Genomic DNA, 17,665 nt, shown 5'->3' with positions numbered 1-17,665 from the left:
CTAGCTTTTCTGCTTCTTAGCTCTTGACCTTTCCTTGATAAAAGCACATCAAAATTTGTCAGATTTTCCAATCACAAGCAGCTTATCTTTTATTTCTTATCATTCATATTATAAGCAAGAGCTGTCAAACATTACTTGCTATTTTACTAACATTTTTTGTTTTCAGTTGCGAGATACATTCTGGCATAATCCAGTCTCATCAATATCATATATTCTTATCATTTTGTGAGGGGTTTGGCCATCCATTCCTTAGCAGTTAAAAACACATTCACCATATAACTGGTACAATATCATACTTACTTTCAAATATGCTAGTTCATCTTTAAAGTCGAGATGTCTGAAACCTCTCAGCATTGTAATATGAAATCTTTCTCTATCCTGCTTATGTCCATAACAGATAAAATGTTATACAATATGGGAACTGGAATTTCAAGTTTGCTTCTGCTTCAGAATTCTTTCTCAGGAAAATATAAATATTTTTAATTGTGAAATTTTCATTCAAATTTTGAGGAAATTAATTTTATTATTTTCATTTTTAAATAATCACAGCGATAATAAAAGCATAACAAACTCATTATTAGATTATGCATAAGTGATTATTCTGCAGATCGTTTACATAATATCAGGCATTAAAAACATTTATTACATTAATAGTGCAAATGTTAATAAAAATATTGCTTAAATATATTACTAAAATTATACAAAGGTTATTAAGAGGTGCATATGCTATTTTTAAAGAACTTATCTACTAATATGTATGTGTGAATTGTTATGATGTGTGAAAACACTTTGACAAACTAGATAAAGGGTAGTTGCATTGGTTCTAAATAAAAGAACAGATAAAATTCTTACTGCAGACAATATTTTTTTACATATTAGACTAGTCCATTTGTATCATATGCATTTATTTCATTTTGTAAATCTACAATTTTCACCTGATAAAAATTACAGATCTTGTGCACGTTCACTGTTTTTATTTAAATTATCTTTATTTGCATAATTTGATCTTTTTCATTTGATTTGATTTAATAAATAGTTCAAGAATTATAATGATTGTATTAAACATGTTTTTAAAACATGAAATCTGCCCCCCCTCCAAAAAAAAAAAAAATTCTGAGCAATATGCATAAAATTTCCTATTCTTACCATTTTCTTCATTTGTTTATGATTCATATCACATTATTTTCTTAATTGTTTATCCAAAATAATTCTGACAACAATGGTTTGTTTTGGTTTATCTGATTATGGCAAAGCACTTGATATCTGTCAAATAGAAGGAATGCCTTCGTGGAAGACTTTCTATTGGAAAGTGACTCTTTCATGTACACATGGAGAAATGTGCAACATGTATATACGCGCACACATATGGGAAAAATTATAAAAATGCCTATGCAGCCTGCCCGTTTGCAGGATTCGAATCTTGGACAGAACTGCCACTGTTCAGCAACTTCACCACTCAGCCACTGGCAACAATGAGAATATTCAATAAAATAATTATTCAGAAGGAAAATTATGTTTTTTTTAGATCAGGTAGATTAATTGAAATTTCTGTAAACAATTATCAAAAAGCTTTAAAAATTTTAAATTTGTAATAACTATAAATACTTGGCTGCTACTTAAGAATGTTCACTAAAAGGACAGCAAACCTGTATTAAAAGAGAGATACATTATCTGCAATTAAACTTTTACTGCCAAACCATCATATTTTTTTATTGCTGAAAGATTTTGTTTTAAAAAATTACTCAAATAATTATGTAGATATGTAGAAAATTATTTCAAAGTATATACATATGCAGTGTCAGGATTTAATCTACCATTACAAATACTTATGCTTTCATGAATTATGAAAAATTCAAAGCCAAATTAATATGAAAAATATTTAAAATTTTAAATTACCAGTGTGTATCTGTATTAACATATTTATTTAAATAAATAAAAAGGGTTATAAAAGTACAGTACGTAGTAAAAATTATGACACCTGATTACATAAATACAGTCAAACCTTGTAAGCTGACATTTACAGGGCCAAAATTTTTATTCATTAAACGACAATGAATGATTATTCACTCCATGGTTCACAGATTCAGGAACTGTCTATGATGCTATTAATAAACTTTTCAGGAGATCAAAGCCTCAAAATCAAAAATCTTAAAATTTTGATTCCATGTGCTAGAGAAATATTATAACACCTTTCTGCAATTATCAAACACTCCAACTTTACTGCCATATTTTTTACACATACATAAATTTATTTTATAAGACTTCTTCAAATGGAAAACCAAACACAACAGTTAAATACTATTAAATACAGAAAAACCGAGAAGAAAAATCTAATTTATTTTTTATTTTTGAACATTTGATGCTCCTCCTGGATGTTAGGTCACAATTATAAATCATAGCTTAATATTTTCTAAATAAAGTGCCACTTTGATGAATTTTTCATTAAAAGTCATAATTTTAAAAGACACTAATTTCAGTTTAATATTCATCCCATACACATCTGAACAACAATTTTAAACTAAGTACTAATTAATAGGTTAAGAATTAATCCTTATAAATGCAAGATACAGAACACAAAATTATTTTATTTAAATTGAGTTGGTTTAGCATTTACTTAATAAAAGGAACTATTCAAACATAGCTTTCTCCCCTCCCCTTACTGGATTACTTATATACAGAGCTGGCGATATCTCCTGTAAATGGCAACAACTTTTATTCTGTCAAAATACAAAAACTGCTTAATGAAAACAATAACGTCTTCAAGTGTTAATAAAATGATGTTTGATAAATGACACCTAAAGAAAATTTTTTATTGTATAGATGGTCAAAGAATATGTACAGGAATACAATTTGCGTCCACAAAGCAAGCTTAGGAAAATATGCATTCTTCAAATCAACATGCACATTTTATGCAATCACCATCTTGATGAACTAAAGAAGATTCTAGAAATTTCTATTTCATATTGAATTGGTAATTAATTATTCCAAAATATATGCAGCTATTTCCTAATAGGAAGGGATTTTCTTATGAAAGATTTTCTATATGAAGGTAGATAGTATTCATGTTATTCAGGGGGAAAATCTGTGGTAATCCATAGCACAAATTATTGTACTTACTAGTCCTCTGTTGTCAAATTATTCAAAAATCATCAGGTTTTTTTGAGACAATTTAGATGTTCATAAAAATCTCTCACTTTTGGTTACTGTTCCAAATTATTTTGTATTTGCACTTTAACACAATAATAATATAGCTTAAAAACTACTGCAAGTTTTACTTTCATTATTATTCCAATTCTCATAACTAATATTCTTCTTTCACATTTTAGCAGGCATATAAAATCCATACTTTATAAACATTAATTTGGAGATAATTAAAATAAACTGTCATTATGTCTGATTTCAATATGAATACTGAAGAAAATATTTTACATCATTATTTTATTTTTCATAAATACATAAATTTTTGATAATTTTCAGAATCCACTGAAAAGTGCAATAAGTACAAAATGCTATGCATTATTACATTGCTCACATATGTAGAGAATATTATGTTATTCTAAAGACAATATTAGAAAGACTAATAGCTGGCAGACATTCCTTATATGCCAAACTTCACAAAACAGCAAAAATAACTATCCACATTTATTCAGAAAACTTGAATTTACATTTTTCTTTAATTTTTTTTGTCATATTGCTATTGCACTCACCTATGATATTTTCAAAAGTTGTTATAATCATTAAAATATTCAAGTTCACATAAAATACCGTATGATGAAAGTCTAAAGGTTATTTCTAAAATCACACATTCCACAAAGTAAACTTAATGTTTATTCTTTGTATGATATTTAAACATATAAAGTATAATTTATTGACCTGATTATAAATATTTATAACTCACATGCTGAATGACAGTTTCAGAAAGAAGTCCAGGACTTTAGTTTGAAATTACACTACATGTCTTTTCATTTCGATATCACACTAAAAACGACCCATAATAACAACTAAGCTCATTTAAATTTTACACACAATACATTTTTAATGACTTAGGAAAGAGTTCAATTCCATATTCCTTACTGATGTTAATCATCAGTATCTGAATTTACAATGGGAAGGCTCAAAGATTGTATACATTTAGTTTTTTTTTAATTTAAACAGGATGAAATCTTCACTACTATTGACTACCATTACATATGTCTCACTTAACAATTTCATCATTTTAAAAAAATACACATTCATGTAGAATTGATTTAACAAAGAACTGTCATATAGACAAATGAAATTCTCCATATATACATATAAAAGAATAATATAAATGTTCATGATATTTTTTTAGAGTGGAAATAGAATTTAACACACTCAGACAAATTATGTATCATTCCATGAGATTAAATTGGCAGTTACATGAAATTTCTTGACCCCCTTTTGAAACAAATGCAATTTTCTTTATGTATGTGTATATTTATAATCAAATCAATAAGATATATACAATATGCATCTGAACTCGTTAAAAGACACACAAACAACAAATTGAATTGAATATGAACCATTCATATGGCTCTTCGTTTATAAAAAGGATATCATTAAAAACCTGAAAATAACAAAATATGTCTACTTTCAGCTATTTCCAAAACTTAAAACAATATTATGCATATTTTCATACAAGCTTCCATGTTTAAAACTTCACTTATTTTTGAAATTATCAATCATACTTTAAAATGGCTTCTGTTTATATCTAAATACCAAATGGGTATTTCAATGAATATAACTTATAAACGAACAATTTTGCTTCACAAAGTTATATGAAACAAAATTTTTTTGAATTCTATGCCATATTATTCATCCCAAAATATTTCTCAATATATGCCATGAAAATGAATATGAGTGTCAAAAGATTCTGTAGTATATGGCTTTTCAACAGACAGGTGAGGACAATTAAACTTAGTGTAGAATTAATTGTAGTTTATTCATACAATATTAATTTACTATTTTCATACATTTAATTTCAGTTACAGAACTAAAATAAAATCATTTCGAAGTCAAAACCTTCAAATTTTTATATTTCCAATGAAGGTTTAAAAGTTTCAGCAATTTGAATATATTTCACAAGATTTTGGCACACAAAATGGAAATCTAATAAAGTTACATTTCACCCATTCTAAATGACTGTAGCAAATACATCATGTATAACAGTAATATTAATGATAATAAACACTAATCCAAAAAGAAAGAAAAAAAAGAGTGTTCAATACATTAAAATGGCTAATGCCTTAAGATTTAGTCCTTAAACTTTTTTAATACCATAAAGATGCAGATTAACTTCACTTTTATCCAAATACTTTTTATTTCATAAAAACTTTGACATATATGTATTTATTTAATCTATTAAGCTTTTATCTTTTTGGCTCAGCGTTATCACATTTTATATATTACATCTGCCTTCACACATATTTTACATTAAACATAAAAACAGCAATATTTGCTCTTTTTAAGTAAAATAACACACCTTCAGTGAAACCACATACACAGATTTCACACTTAATATTGAAAACAGTCTAGCTACACCATTTCCACAACTTTCACAAATGCTTCTTGACTTAGAGTTGATTTCACCACCCAGAGATGGATTTCTTTATAGTATGAATTTTTACTAGGTAAATAAAACACAGTTTAACAGAAAGTTTCTCTTCTGCATAAAATGGCATATATTTCTTTTCATAACAGTTAGCAGTGATATTTACACATGTATAAGCTTCAAACCATTGACTATGATGTATCAAGCATATCTGAATCTTCCTCAATATCCTGCACTCTACTATTTTCATACCTAAAAGTAAAATTTTAGTATTAATCATAAGATCCACTAATACCATATTTCTTCATTTCTAAGGTGCACTTATTTACTATATCAAAGTTATTATAGACAAGGTGTGCCCTGGAATCAATGACATCAGAATTGCAAGCTTTTCTGATTTATCCATTATTGCAAAGTACAGTACAAAGTCTGTAATCCGGACGTCCATAATCCGGAATGATCTATAATCCGGACCTCAAAGCTACAAACTTTATGCGCATGCATAAACGCATTGTGCGTTTATGCATGCGTGTTTAATGTATAACGGACAGTATAAGCTAGGCTAAAATTATCTAAGGCATTTCATTTAATGTCGCAGATTGCACTGCTCCTTAATCTTCTACCTGGATCCAGCTTATTATTTTTTGCAGACTATTAAACAGTTTTATAAAAATTAAGCTTGAACTTTCGATTATGTCAAAAAGAGTTTCCAATTCTTCAGCTGCCAAAGGATCTAAAAAGCGAAAGCATGTTTCGATGTCCATTAAACAAAAAGTAGAATTACTGCAAAAAATGGATAAAGGCCTATCCATCTCAAAATTATGGGAAAAGTATGGCATTGAAAAGTCCACTATATATGACGCAAGAAAAAGGAACTTTTTGAATTTTTGTGGAAACATCTTAAACAACTTACATTGAAAGAAATGTTTAATAAAGTGAACAAATAAATATTAAGCTTTTTTTTGTAAATTTTGATACCCTTCAGATCATAATTGTTCTTTATTTCATAAATTACGATTTCATATTTTTAATTGTATCATTTCTGCATGCCATCTTACCAGATTTAAATTAATGATCTATAATCCGGAAAAACCCCTAATCCGGAATCGCCGAAGTCCTGACGAGTCCTGATTACGGATTTTGTACTGTAATTATTTTTTACAATTAATCATTTAAATAGATAATTGCCAATGTTAATAAACTGAAGTTATTTCATTTATTTGCCAAAAGTCTTTTATTCTGTTAATAGATGTGCAATTCAGAGATATGCCTTAAACTGCTTGTGTCTTAGAATCAAAGAAACATAGCCCTTTGAAAGCAACAACAAATTAAAATTTTGTAGGCATAAAAGAATATTCAAAATTAATTTGTCATAGTTTTATTAACAGAAAACATATTTTAAATTAATACACAAGCTTTTATTAGAGATAGAAGCTTCAGTATAATTCTTGCACAGAATCTATCCACAGAGAGCATAAACCTACCCAATAAAGAAAATGGAACACCATTAAAATGGAGTTAGAACATTATGCAAACTGACACATAGAAAAAGAGGCAATTTCTAATTAAAGTGATTTTAATTCTAAGAATGTAATGCACTACATTGATTACATATACAAGGTGATCAATGGGAAGGGAGAATCCTACTTTTAGCTATATAAGAAGCGGTTTTTCATGGTACAGATAAAATAAGCATACCAGATAGCACCTTCAGATATGAATGACCATACTGTTCTCACAATTGTCCATAGTTCATCTTCTAGCTGAGGTTGCAGCAGAACAATCAAACAACTGCCAATTACATACCACAGAAAAGTATCCTGATGTTAATTATATCACTACTTGTAGTTGCAGTAAATGGACACATATTATCTTACTTGTAGTTGCAGTAAATGGACACATATTATCTATCTTTAAAAAAATATAAAAAATGTTTTGCTCTGAAGGCAGGCAATATAATTAACTACAACAGCTCATCCACGTCATTATTTCATCATTGTACCTCTTATGTGAACTAGAGGTTACCATCTATTGAAAGTAACGACATCCAAACCACCATAACAAGCAATATGACATTTAATAATTGCAAGAAGGAATCTGCATCATCTCTAAACTCCATCTGATGACTATCATTAAGAAATAGAACTATAATTTATCACTGGACACTAATCTGTCTCATACACCAAAAAGATTGAGTCTTGAGATCATTGCCATCTTTCATGCTGGTGAACTGGAGTTAAAAGGAAGCTCTGCAAAGCATAACTTGACTGCAAGCCACATTCAGCCAATCTTTGTACATTGTTCTTGCTGATACTGCAGCATCCAAAACACTCTACAGACTCTACAATGGGACAACAGCTAAAAACTTAGTATATAATAAAAAATTAAATTCAGCAAATGCATTTGCTGCTATAATGCTTGCACAATTAATACCTTAAGGTATAAGAAAATAAATGTTTTACATCCCATAACCAATGAATGTCAAGCAGAAACAGATATTCTTATGACTGTTGCTTACAAATTTTTAGTTGGGGCTTTTGCAAGGTGATTTCTGAATCTGTTCCGTCATTTAATTTCACTCTTTTTCATGGTACTATAAGATCATAGATGGTTCAAGGACATATTTAATGTTTGTAAAATGCAGTAAAACTTTTGACTAATAGTTCTTAAAAAGCTACACTTGTAAAATGTTCTTCATATATAGAAAGAGAAAAGAAATGGAAAGACCTCTGGGTCTGTTCAGACAATTTTGTTCACATAACAGAGAGAGATGGAGGTAGAAAATAACTACTTACACATGGCCTTTTAAGAAACTTTAGGGATTTGGGTGCAAACCCTTGGAAGTGTACTAAACATGCTTTAAAAGCTAGCAGATTTTAGTTGCAGTTATTAAATCTCAAAAGGATATCACAGCAAATACAACCAATACTCACAGGGTACTTGATCTGTATAAAAATTTCAAATTTGTATACTTACTACTATTTCTATAATATTTTCAAACAAAAATTTAAGAAATAAAAAATAATAATATAATGTGATAATTTCACAAAGAAATTATCAAAGTTTGAAGAATGTGCCAAACCCTGGCAACCATAGGCAGAAAAATGCTTCAGACAACCATAACAAATGACATAATTTTAACAATAAATGTTGCCATTTATTTTCCTAGCTGTTCTTTTTGTTGTATTTTAAGTTCCAATGGTTTTTACATGTAAATCTTAGTATCTTTTGTTTTAAACTCAATGTTTAAATATACAGCAAAGGGACGTGCCTATCGTATAAAAAAACTTCAGTAACATTTCTGCAGGAATATGGTGTTTTGCAGCAAAATTGCTTAAGAAGACAACTGCTTAATACCTCAAAGAATTGCCACAAAATTTTCACCAGAACAAAAGAAACAAAAACTCACTTATAAGTACATTAAATTACTTCTTTTAAATACATAGTTAAAACAAATTTTAAATCATTATTCTTTTTTTTTCCTATGAAATATGCCAAACTGCACAAGGTAGTTGTGTTAATACATAAGCAACATAAAAACGGTACACACATCCTACCAGTTTTTAATTTTACTCAAATACTCCTTACTTTTGACACTGCTTAATTATAGCTTCAGCTAGTTCTAGGATTCTTGGATAGCCTGGTTTCTGCATCAGTTTAAAAAGCATGTCAATACCACATTCTTCTTTCAGAAGAGAGCAGTACTTGTCAGGATAAACTCTTGTAAGGTTAGCTAGAGCCCAAACAGCCCAATGCTGTGCTTCAGGTGTATGATCAACAGATAGTAACCTTAAAATGGGCTCGAACGACCTAAAATTAAGAGCAGTTTTCATTTATATTTTAAATAATGAAATACTATAAATAATTTAAGTAACATAAAATTCATTTTAGATTTCATTATTAAATACACGTACATAACAGCCAATTACAGTATTCATGTTATATGTTACAGTACCCCCAAAAAAAATAATAATAATAATATAACACACTTTAACTAATTAACAGAATTTTAAATAACTGCGATATATACCCAGCACAGTTTACAGTTTTAAAGAGATATACATGCAAAATTAATTCTCACATTTTTATTTTTTATTATACACACACATATATATTACTACATAATGAAGAATCTACATGTATGCATGTATGCTCCTGGCACTGTGAAGAAAACAACAGCACTTATAGCAATCAAATTTGAACACACAGTCATCATCCACTTGAATATAAGCATCTTGAAGAACAAATTTTGATTTATTTTATGTTTTATGCAAACTTGATGAAATTTTTAATACTAAACTCAAGTGATTTAAAGGCATATTTATGTTTCAAATCTAATCAAAAAAACACGACAACATAAAAGTGTTGCCACTTCGCAAAGTATAAGATATTTTTCTCTCACATTTAATTGATAAATTCAGCAACTTAGAAGAAATGTGTTGCCACAGCCCAAAATAAAATACTTTTATCCTCCAAAAATTTTGTTACCATTTGGCAAAGCACAAGATATTTAATTTTTCTTTCAAATTTAATATGGCTGTTACTAATTAATAAACTAAGCAATTTAAAAAATAAACATGGTTATTCTTCTTTATTATTATTAATTATGTCTTGGACTCATGAAATTACACTAGCTGAACTCATTGAAATCATTATATATTTTCCTTTTTAAACTTTTTTTAATATTTTTAGGTAGATGGCTAGTATACATATATGTTTATGCACTAGTATACATATAAGAAAATACAACTAATTTTATATTCAAAACTATACAAAATAGCAAAGCATTTTTTTTCCCCTTTTGATAAGATTTCATGTCAGATTCCTTCAAAATATGCACTTTAAAAAAATCATTTTATGTTCGTATTTTGCCCGATTTTAAATTAAAATTTTACCCAAATGATTTTACATAGAGAGATTAACAAGATTTTATGTAAGCATCTATAAACTTGATTTTAAATATTGACCAAATGTCTTTATGTATAGAAATAAACAAGTGTCAGTACTTGCATATTAGTGCAACCCAATTGGCACAATTTGGCAATTTTTACAGAAGAAAAAATTATTCGGTGAATTTTTGGATTGCAATTTACAATGGATATGGTTACCTAAAGAACTGCTATGCACATGGTTGCTAGAGTTGGTCAACTTTTGAAAATTTGGCAACTTCTACTAAGGTAGTTGTGATAATACACAAGTACCCAAATCTCTAAATAAACTTTTACGATCTCCTCAAGATTAGTACAGAATTATGCTAATATAATCTCAACAGAACAAATAATAATAATTGAATAATATTCATTTATACCTGTAATTAATGTTACGTTTTGTATTCAAATTCCATTGTTCAATAGCCTCAACCATTCGTCTCAAAACATCCTGTCGTTTTACTGAAGAGATGTTATGTTCTACCCATAATTCTGGTCCATCTGATGCGATATGAGATAATATACCAGCTGCATTATAGCTAACTTCAATCCCATCACTTTTGCTGTACAGTAGTTCACTATATAAAAAAAATAAAACACATACTGAAAAGTTTGAAATCTAATATTATTTGCTACATATATATGTGTATGTATGCATGAAAAAATAAAAATTATAACTTATATTAGAAATAGCTCATTAAATCTTCATTTTAAATTAGGCATTTTCCCTTCCTATCCAAAAATAGTAATTTTATATATTACTTTGTTCTGGACTGTATCATTTCTAAATTAATCAATATTATATGACTTTTGCACGATGATGATGATGTGGCTAATTCACACTGAAATCTTTCTCCTAAAATAAACCTCTGTATTGAATAACTACACACTTTGCTTCAGCTATTGCTCCCGGTAAGATGCTGCTGCACTACTTTCTTCCTATTGCAATACAATATTAAAAATGTAAATATCCTAGAAATGGCACAATTAATGTACCAATTTGTTGTGGCCGCAAGTTGTTTAACTGCAATAAAAGAAATATGATTTAAACCCACAGCGATTGTGTCTTTCAGCTATGAATTAAACATTAATGCAAAATTTAATTTCAAATATGCATGGCTAAATAAAAAGTACACTATAACTAGAAAAAGTCTCAATTAATTTGTGCTGATTTTTCAGGTATGAAGACAATAAAATTTTATTTAACAAAACTTTTTTGCGTTTTAATGGTCCAAAATCAGTCTCTGACAAAAAAAAAAAGGGAAATTACCAACCAAAAATTATGCTATCAGCTGTGCTGACACACCAGAATGTAAAATATATCTAACTATCCAGAAAATTAATATTTCAATCATCAAAATTTTGAAATATGATTTATATTTGAAGTTTTATTTTTATTTATGATCTAACTGAATACTAGCTATTTATTTTAAAAGTAATTAATATAGTTTCTGAAATGAAGAAGCCCCTTTTATCTGCACCTGTTTTACTGATTTGTTGATGTCAAAGTGTTCAAAGAATACATATGCTGTGCAGATATACCATTAGCAGATCATTAAAGCCACAACACATTTGCCTTCATGAATCTACATACTTTGGTGTTTTCATCTATACATATTTCTTTGTGTGTTCCTTTTTTGTATACATTATTTTAAAAGAAGAAAAATACATATCCTTTCAGATGCACACAGAAGAAATATTAACTTATAAAAGTCATTAATTCAGTTTTCCTCAAAACAAAGTATATTTAAAAGCTTTAAACTTTTTTCATGAAATGATTTTGTAAATTTGTGCCTTTAACATGGGATCAAAAATACATCATAGAAGAACTTGATATAATATCAAAAATCAGATAAGAAAAATTCTAAACAAATAATCTCAATATGATGGAAGTAACAAGACTTCCTCCCCCCCCCTTTTCCTTCTTACCTTTCCATCGAGTTTTGACATATTTTATAACTAACTTTTATAACATGAAAAGGCAAAGAAATCAAGATAAATCAATTTTCTTAATATATGGTCTTAGTAAAAAAAAGTGTTATCAACTATAAAATATAAAACTTTTACAAAAATAAAATTTGCATTGATATGAATCACAAAGTATAAATTCAAACATCACTTTTAAGCAAAAGATTAGATGCAGAAATCAAATCGCAGCCATTAAAAAAAAAAAAAAATCCAAGATAAGAGAAATAATAGTATTTTAGGAAAAAAATTTTTAATAAATACGCTAAGGCGACAAATATCAAAAATCATCACCATTAATTACTATTGCTCTTATAGATTGACTCAATAATACATAATATCCTATGTAAACAAAATACATAATTTTTAACAGAAAGCAAAAATATGGAGAAAAGAACTCTGTGAAGTATTTTAAAAATAAACATGAAAAAACACTTGATATTTGGTATTTTTAATCCCTACAGAAAAGATTTAATAAGGTTTTAAGAACTTACCTAAATACAGCTAAATATTCATCTTTCATTAAACGAGGTCTCAGCTGTTTTACTTCTGCAACATTCCCCTAAAATATTTATTGTCAAATTTCTAATACACAAATATAGCATAAAATCTTAAGAGAACAGCAAAATCATTATACTAATTAGATGTTACTACCCACATAACATAACACATAAAACAAGAACTGTCGTGCAAAATATACTGAATAAAATATTTGATAAAAACTGAATTGGATGTAAATAATAAATAGGCAGAAAGATACATAAATTGCCAGTTTCACAAAATGCCAAATCCAAAACAAGTGAAAAAAATTTTAATATGGGATAATTTAATACAACTTACCAACAATCCCATCATATTTCTCAATAATTCTGGTTTATCAGGGAAAGCCTACAAGAAGAAAAATGTAACATTGAATTTAAAAGTAAATAAAAGAAAAGAAAACTAATTTAACTTAAAACAGATAGTTTAAAAGCAGCTAATTAATCAATTTTAAAAGACTGGTTAGTAAACTTTAAAATTTAACCACATTACACTATAAAGTGGAAAGTTTATTACCTTTTACAAATATCTTTTGTTAATTACAATAATGATGCAAACTGATATATATACATATTGCCTGCAAATTGATAGAGAACCTGCATGAAAACTGTCATAATAAACTATTTAATAAAAGGTATTTTAAATTATATCATTTAGATATATAGTTAAAAGATTTAAACCATTAACATCTATGCCTTTCAATTGCTCAGTTTGTTATACATCTGCATACTAATTAAATCTAAAACTAAAAGATTTTTATGCTTTAATGAATCACACTTTTAAAATTGGCTATTTGCAAAGATAAAGTAAAGATCTTATTTTTTTGCAATGGTAACACTATACTGCACAAATGATAAATGCCCAAATAAATGCCACAAATGATAAATGTTTTAGTCCAAATTTTTTTAGAAAGAATGTCCTAAAAATACTTGTAATGAAAGAAAATGGATAGGTTAGTTATTCTATCCCTAAACATTTTTCTACTGCATAACAGCAATGGAACATGTTAAGATTGCTTTATTTTGTTATGGCAAAGGACCTGAACAAATGTTTGCAAAAAGAGATGCCTTTGTAGAAGACTTTCTAAGGTAAACTGGCTTGTACTCTTTTTAAAGAGCAAGTACTGCAGATATTGCTACATTTACTATGCTTGTAAACATAGAGAAGTCTCTTAAAAACAAGCAAATTTTCTGTTATATTTTTTGAGATAAACCCCATTTAAGTTCTCAATGTTATTAAAATAGAAAGAATGAATTTTAATTATAAAAGGAGAATTATTCAAAAGAAAGAAGTTTGTTTTAAATATTTAAAACATTTAAGAGGCAAATGTAAAACTAATATTAAGTGTTTTGCATATAATCAAAATCATTTTAAGGTTAAATATCCTAAGAATTTTAAAGCTATAATTGCCAAAAATAAACCAAGTGGAAAATGCAATTTCTCTTCCCCCTCCCAAATATTCGCCAAAATTCAAAACCCATACATAAATTGAACGGGGAGGTAAAAGAGGAAAAAAATACTGTAAAGTTCAAATATGTTGACAATAAGCTAAAACATGGGAAATACTTTTCAACAAAATCATTGTAATGCCAGAATTTAAGTAAAATACCAGATCCTAATGATAATAATTATAATTCTGGTACCCCTACATTAATTACATAAGTCATTTTTTCCATTCATCTGTTCTCTTATATATGATCTGTTGTATCTGCGAAAAGTGGAGGTTTTTTTTGGGGGGGTGGCGACGATGCAACAAATCAGCAATATAAACAATTTCACAAATGAAACAACTCATTTCATTTATTTTTTTGTATAAACTTAAGTGCTATAAACTAACAAAATAAAAAAGTACTATATTTGACAATTGATTTGATTGCATCTGACAAACAGAAAAGTACCTACACTTTTTGCGACATTAGATGATCCTTTTATGTGACAACTCCAATAATTAGTTTTAAAAAATTCTCTGCTTATACACAGAACTATATGCTAGATATATGTAAGGAAAATTATCCAAAAGATATTAGTAGAAGAAATATAGAATTGCAATGTTTTCTGTAACGACAAACATAATTACTGTTGTAGATACACATATACATATATAGTGTAAATGGTTAATGTGTAGAAAAGAATTATTTCAAAAATAAAATTTTATCCCCTAGTTAGCACGAGCTCTTGATTTTTCAAGTTAATGCTACACTATAATTTTATTTCACATCATGATGTACTATTTTCACTTCAAAGCAATAAACATTTAACATCGGTCAGATATTACAAAGTTTCACGGACAAATTCTCAAATTCTGAATTACTTTAGAATTGTGTTCAATTTTTTGCAGTTTATTGATGTGGTTCTATTTTAAACCTTTCCAAAAATAGGACTCTTAACATAAAGTCTGCATCCAGAAAGCACTTACTATAAGGATGAATTTCTTTGTCAGTGTTAAAAATAGATAGATAAAATATGATACACTTCAGATATGTAACATTTTCTTTAGGAAACTACTATAATTATATACTGAAACATTTTATTACAAAATATAATTTCTGATATCAAGTTTCAATAAAATTCATCAGATTTATTACAGTTTAATCTACATTTATTACAGTTTAAATCAGCACTTAAAAGAATGTTTTCATATGGATTATATAATGGGTCTACATTACATCAGAGCTATTTTTAGAATGAATGAAGGCTTTTAGGCAACTGTAACAGCCTATATGAGTGAAGAACCATTGACACATTCAGTGAGAACAGTTCTCTTGATCTTAGAATAATCCATTTTATTTAATGTTATGAATTTTAAAACAATTCTAAACATACTGATATTTATACATCGTTGACCACGGAAAAAAAAATTTCAAGATTACTAGTGTGCTGGAAGCTATTAGAAATGTGAACACTAAAATTAATCCATGAAGACCTACTCCTTTTTATTAACATATAATAATCATATATATTTGTGATGCCCAAATTATCATTCAAGTTACCCCCCAGGGTATAGAAGTGCATACACTGGTTGAAAATCGCCAAATTATGGTGTCTCCAGATAGCAACCCTCATGATAAATTAAGCATGAATGGAAATTTTCAATACCCCAATGATAATAAATCAGTGACCCTGTTGCCACTGATGCTTTAACACTAAAGACAAGCAAAAACAGAACAATGCACTACAATCTTTTTCTGTAGTTAATAGCTTTAAATACACAGTGCACACAGATATTTACTAATCCGCAACCAACCTCTGCTATACCACACATGCGATTGCTCTATTACACAACAGGCATAGATAATAGTGCACTTGTTAATTCACCTATTTCTGACACCACAAATTAATTCTGTCCCACATAAGTGCTCATCAGAAATTAACAGAGCTTCTTCTGATAACAACAAAGTATATAACCAAGAAATTTAAAGCCTAGCTAGTCCACATTAAATGGGTTTATGAATAATATATATACATATACAGTCGAAAGTCGTTAATCCGGACTCATCGGGACTTTGGCGATTCCGGATTATCGATTTTTCCGGATTATAGATCGTCAGTTTAAATCTGGTAAGATGGCATGCACAAATTATAAAATTAAAAATATGAAACCGTAATTTATGAAATAAAGAACAATTATGATCTAAAGTGTATCAAATTTTACAAAAAAAAAAAAAAAAAAAAGGCTTAATATTTATTTGTTTACTTTATTAAACATTTCTTTCAATGTAAGTTGTTTAAGTTGCTTCGTTTTTTATGTGATAATACATTCTCTTTAATTCTTTAAACAGACATAATTTCTTGTTCAGTTACAAAGTTCTGCTGTTCAAGTCCTATAATTGCTGTGTCGAGAATACCGACTAATTTCTCAATTGAAATTTTTTTGTTTTCAATAACCTCTGTCACTTTCTTCGCTATCGGAAGCGAATTATAATGACGAGGAATTTGATTTAAATCATATCAAATATGGAGTACATCGAGATGAAATACTACATTTAATAAGGAATTATAAGCCAAATAAAATAAAAACATCTGCCCTGAAGATGAGGATAGTGCTGACAGATCAACTTCCCAATTCATTGTGCAGCACCGCATTAAAGATAAACAAAGTTTAGATAAACAAACGTTAAAGTTTAGATAAACAAAGGATATGCCTTTATCCATTTTTTGTAGCAATTCCACTTTTTGTTTAATGAACTTCGAAACATACTTTCGCTTTGTAGCATTTACATATTAATAAATATATATCAGAAATTCTATTTGACATAATCGAAAGTTCAAGCTTACTTTTATAAAATTGCTCTAACAGTCTGCAAAAAATAATAAGCCGAATCCAATTCGAAGATTAAGGAACAACGCAATCTGCAACATTAACTGAAATAGATAATTAAATAATTTTAGCTTAGCTTATACTGTCCGTTATACATTAAACGCGCACTCGTAAACGTATTTTGCGCACGCGCACAAGCATATTCTCAGCCGTAAAGGCCCTTATGATCTAAAGGGTATCAAAATTTACAAAAAAAAAAAAAAAAAAAGGCTTAATATTTATTTGTTTACTTTAACGCGACGCATGCGCACAAAGTTTGAAGCTTTGAGGTCCGGATTATGGGTGTCCGAATTAACGACTTTTGACTGTAGTATAAAATCCTCATGACTTTCATGCACTCAT

General features: G+C 28.2%; 1 protein-coding gene across 3 annotated transcripts in view; it reads right to left on the bottom strand.

Annotated features, from left to right (window-relative positions):
* Positions 1 to 3,421: 3,421 nt before the first annotated feature.
* Positions 3,422 to 17,665, bottom strand: part of LOC118204266 (protein zer-1 homolog) — a 74,954-nt gene continuing 60,710 nt past the window's right edge. For all 3 annotated transcript variants that reach the window (XM_085827045.1, XM_085827047.1, XM_085827046.1), the window contains exons 12-16: positions 13,306 to 13,353; positions 12,960 to 13,027; positions 10,881 to 11,078; positions 9,161 to 9,382; positions 3,422 to 5,824 (exon numbers count right to left, since the gene is read on the bottom strand). In XM_085827045.1, coding sequence (XP_085683171.1) covers positions 5,764 to 5,824; positions 9,161 to 9,382; positions 10,881 to 11,078; positions 12,960 to 13,027; positions 13,306 to 13,353 — 597 coding nt within the window. In that variant the 3' untranslated portion in view covers positions 3,422 to 5,763. The remainder of the gene's footprint in view (positions 5,825 to 9,160; positions 9,383 to 10,880; positions 11,079 to 12,959; positions 13,028 to 13,305; positions 13,354 to 17,665) is intronic.

This window comes from Stegodyphus dumicola, chromosome 11 (genome assembly GCF_044657685.1).
Source record: "Stegodyphus dumicola isolate Sdum_Otavi_A_Nest chromosome 11, ASM4465768v1".
Classification (NCBI taxonomy): domain Eukaryota; kingdom Metazoa; phylum Arthropoda; class Arachnida; order Araneae; family Eresidae; genus Stegodyphus; species Stegodyphus dumicola.
The sequence above is the reverse complement of the archived record's forward strand: the minus strand, read 5'-3'. Positions and strand labels throughout refer to the sequence as shown.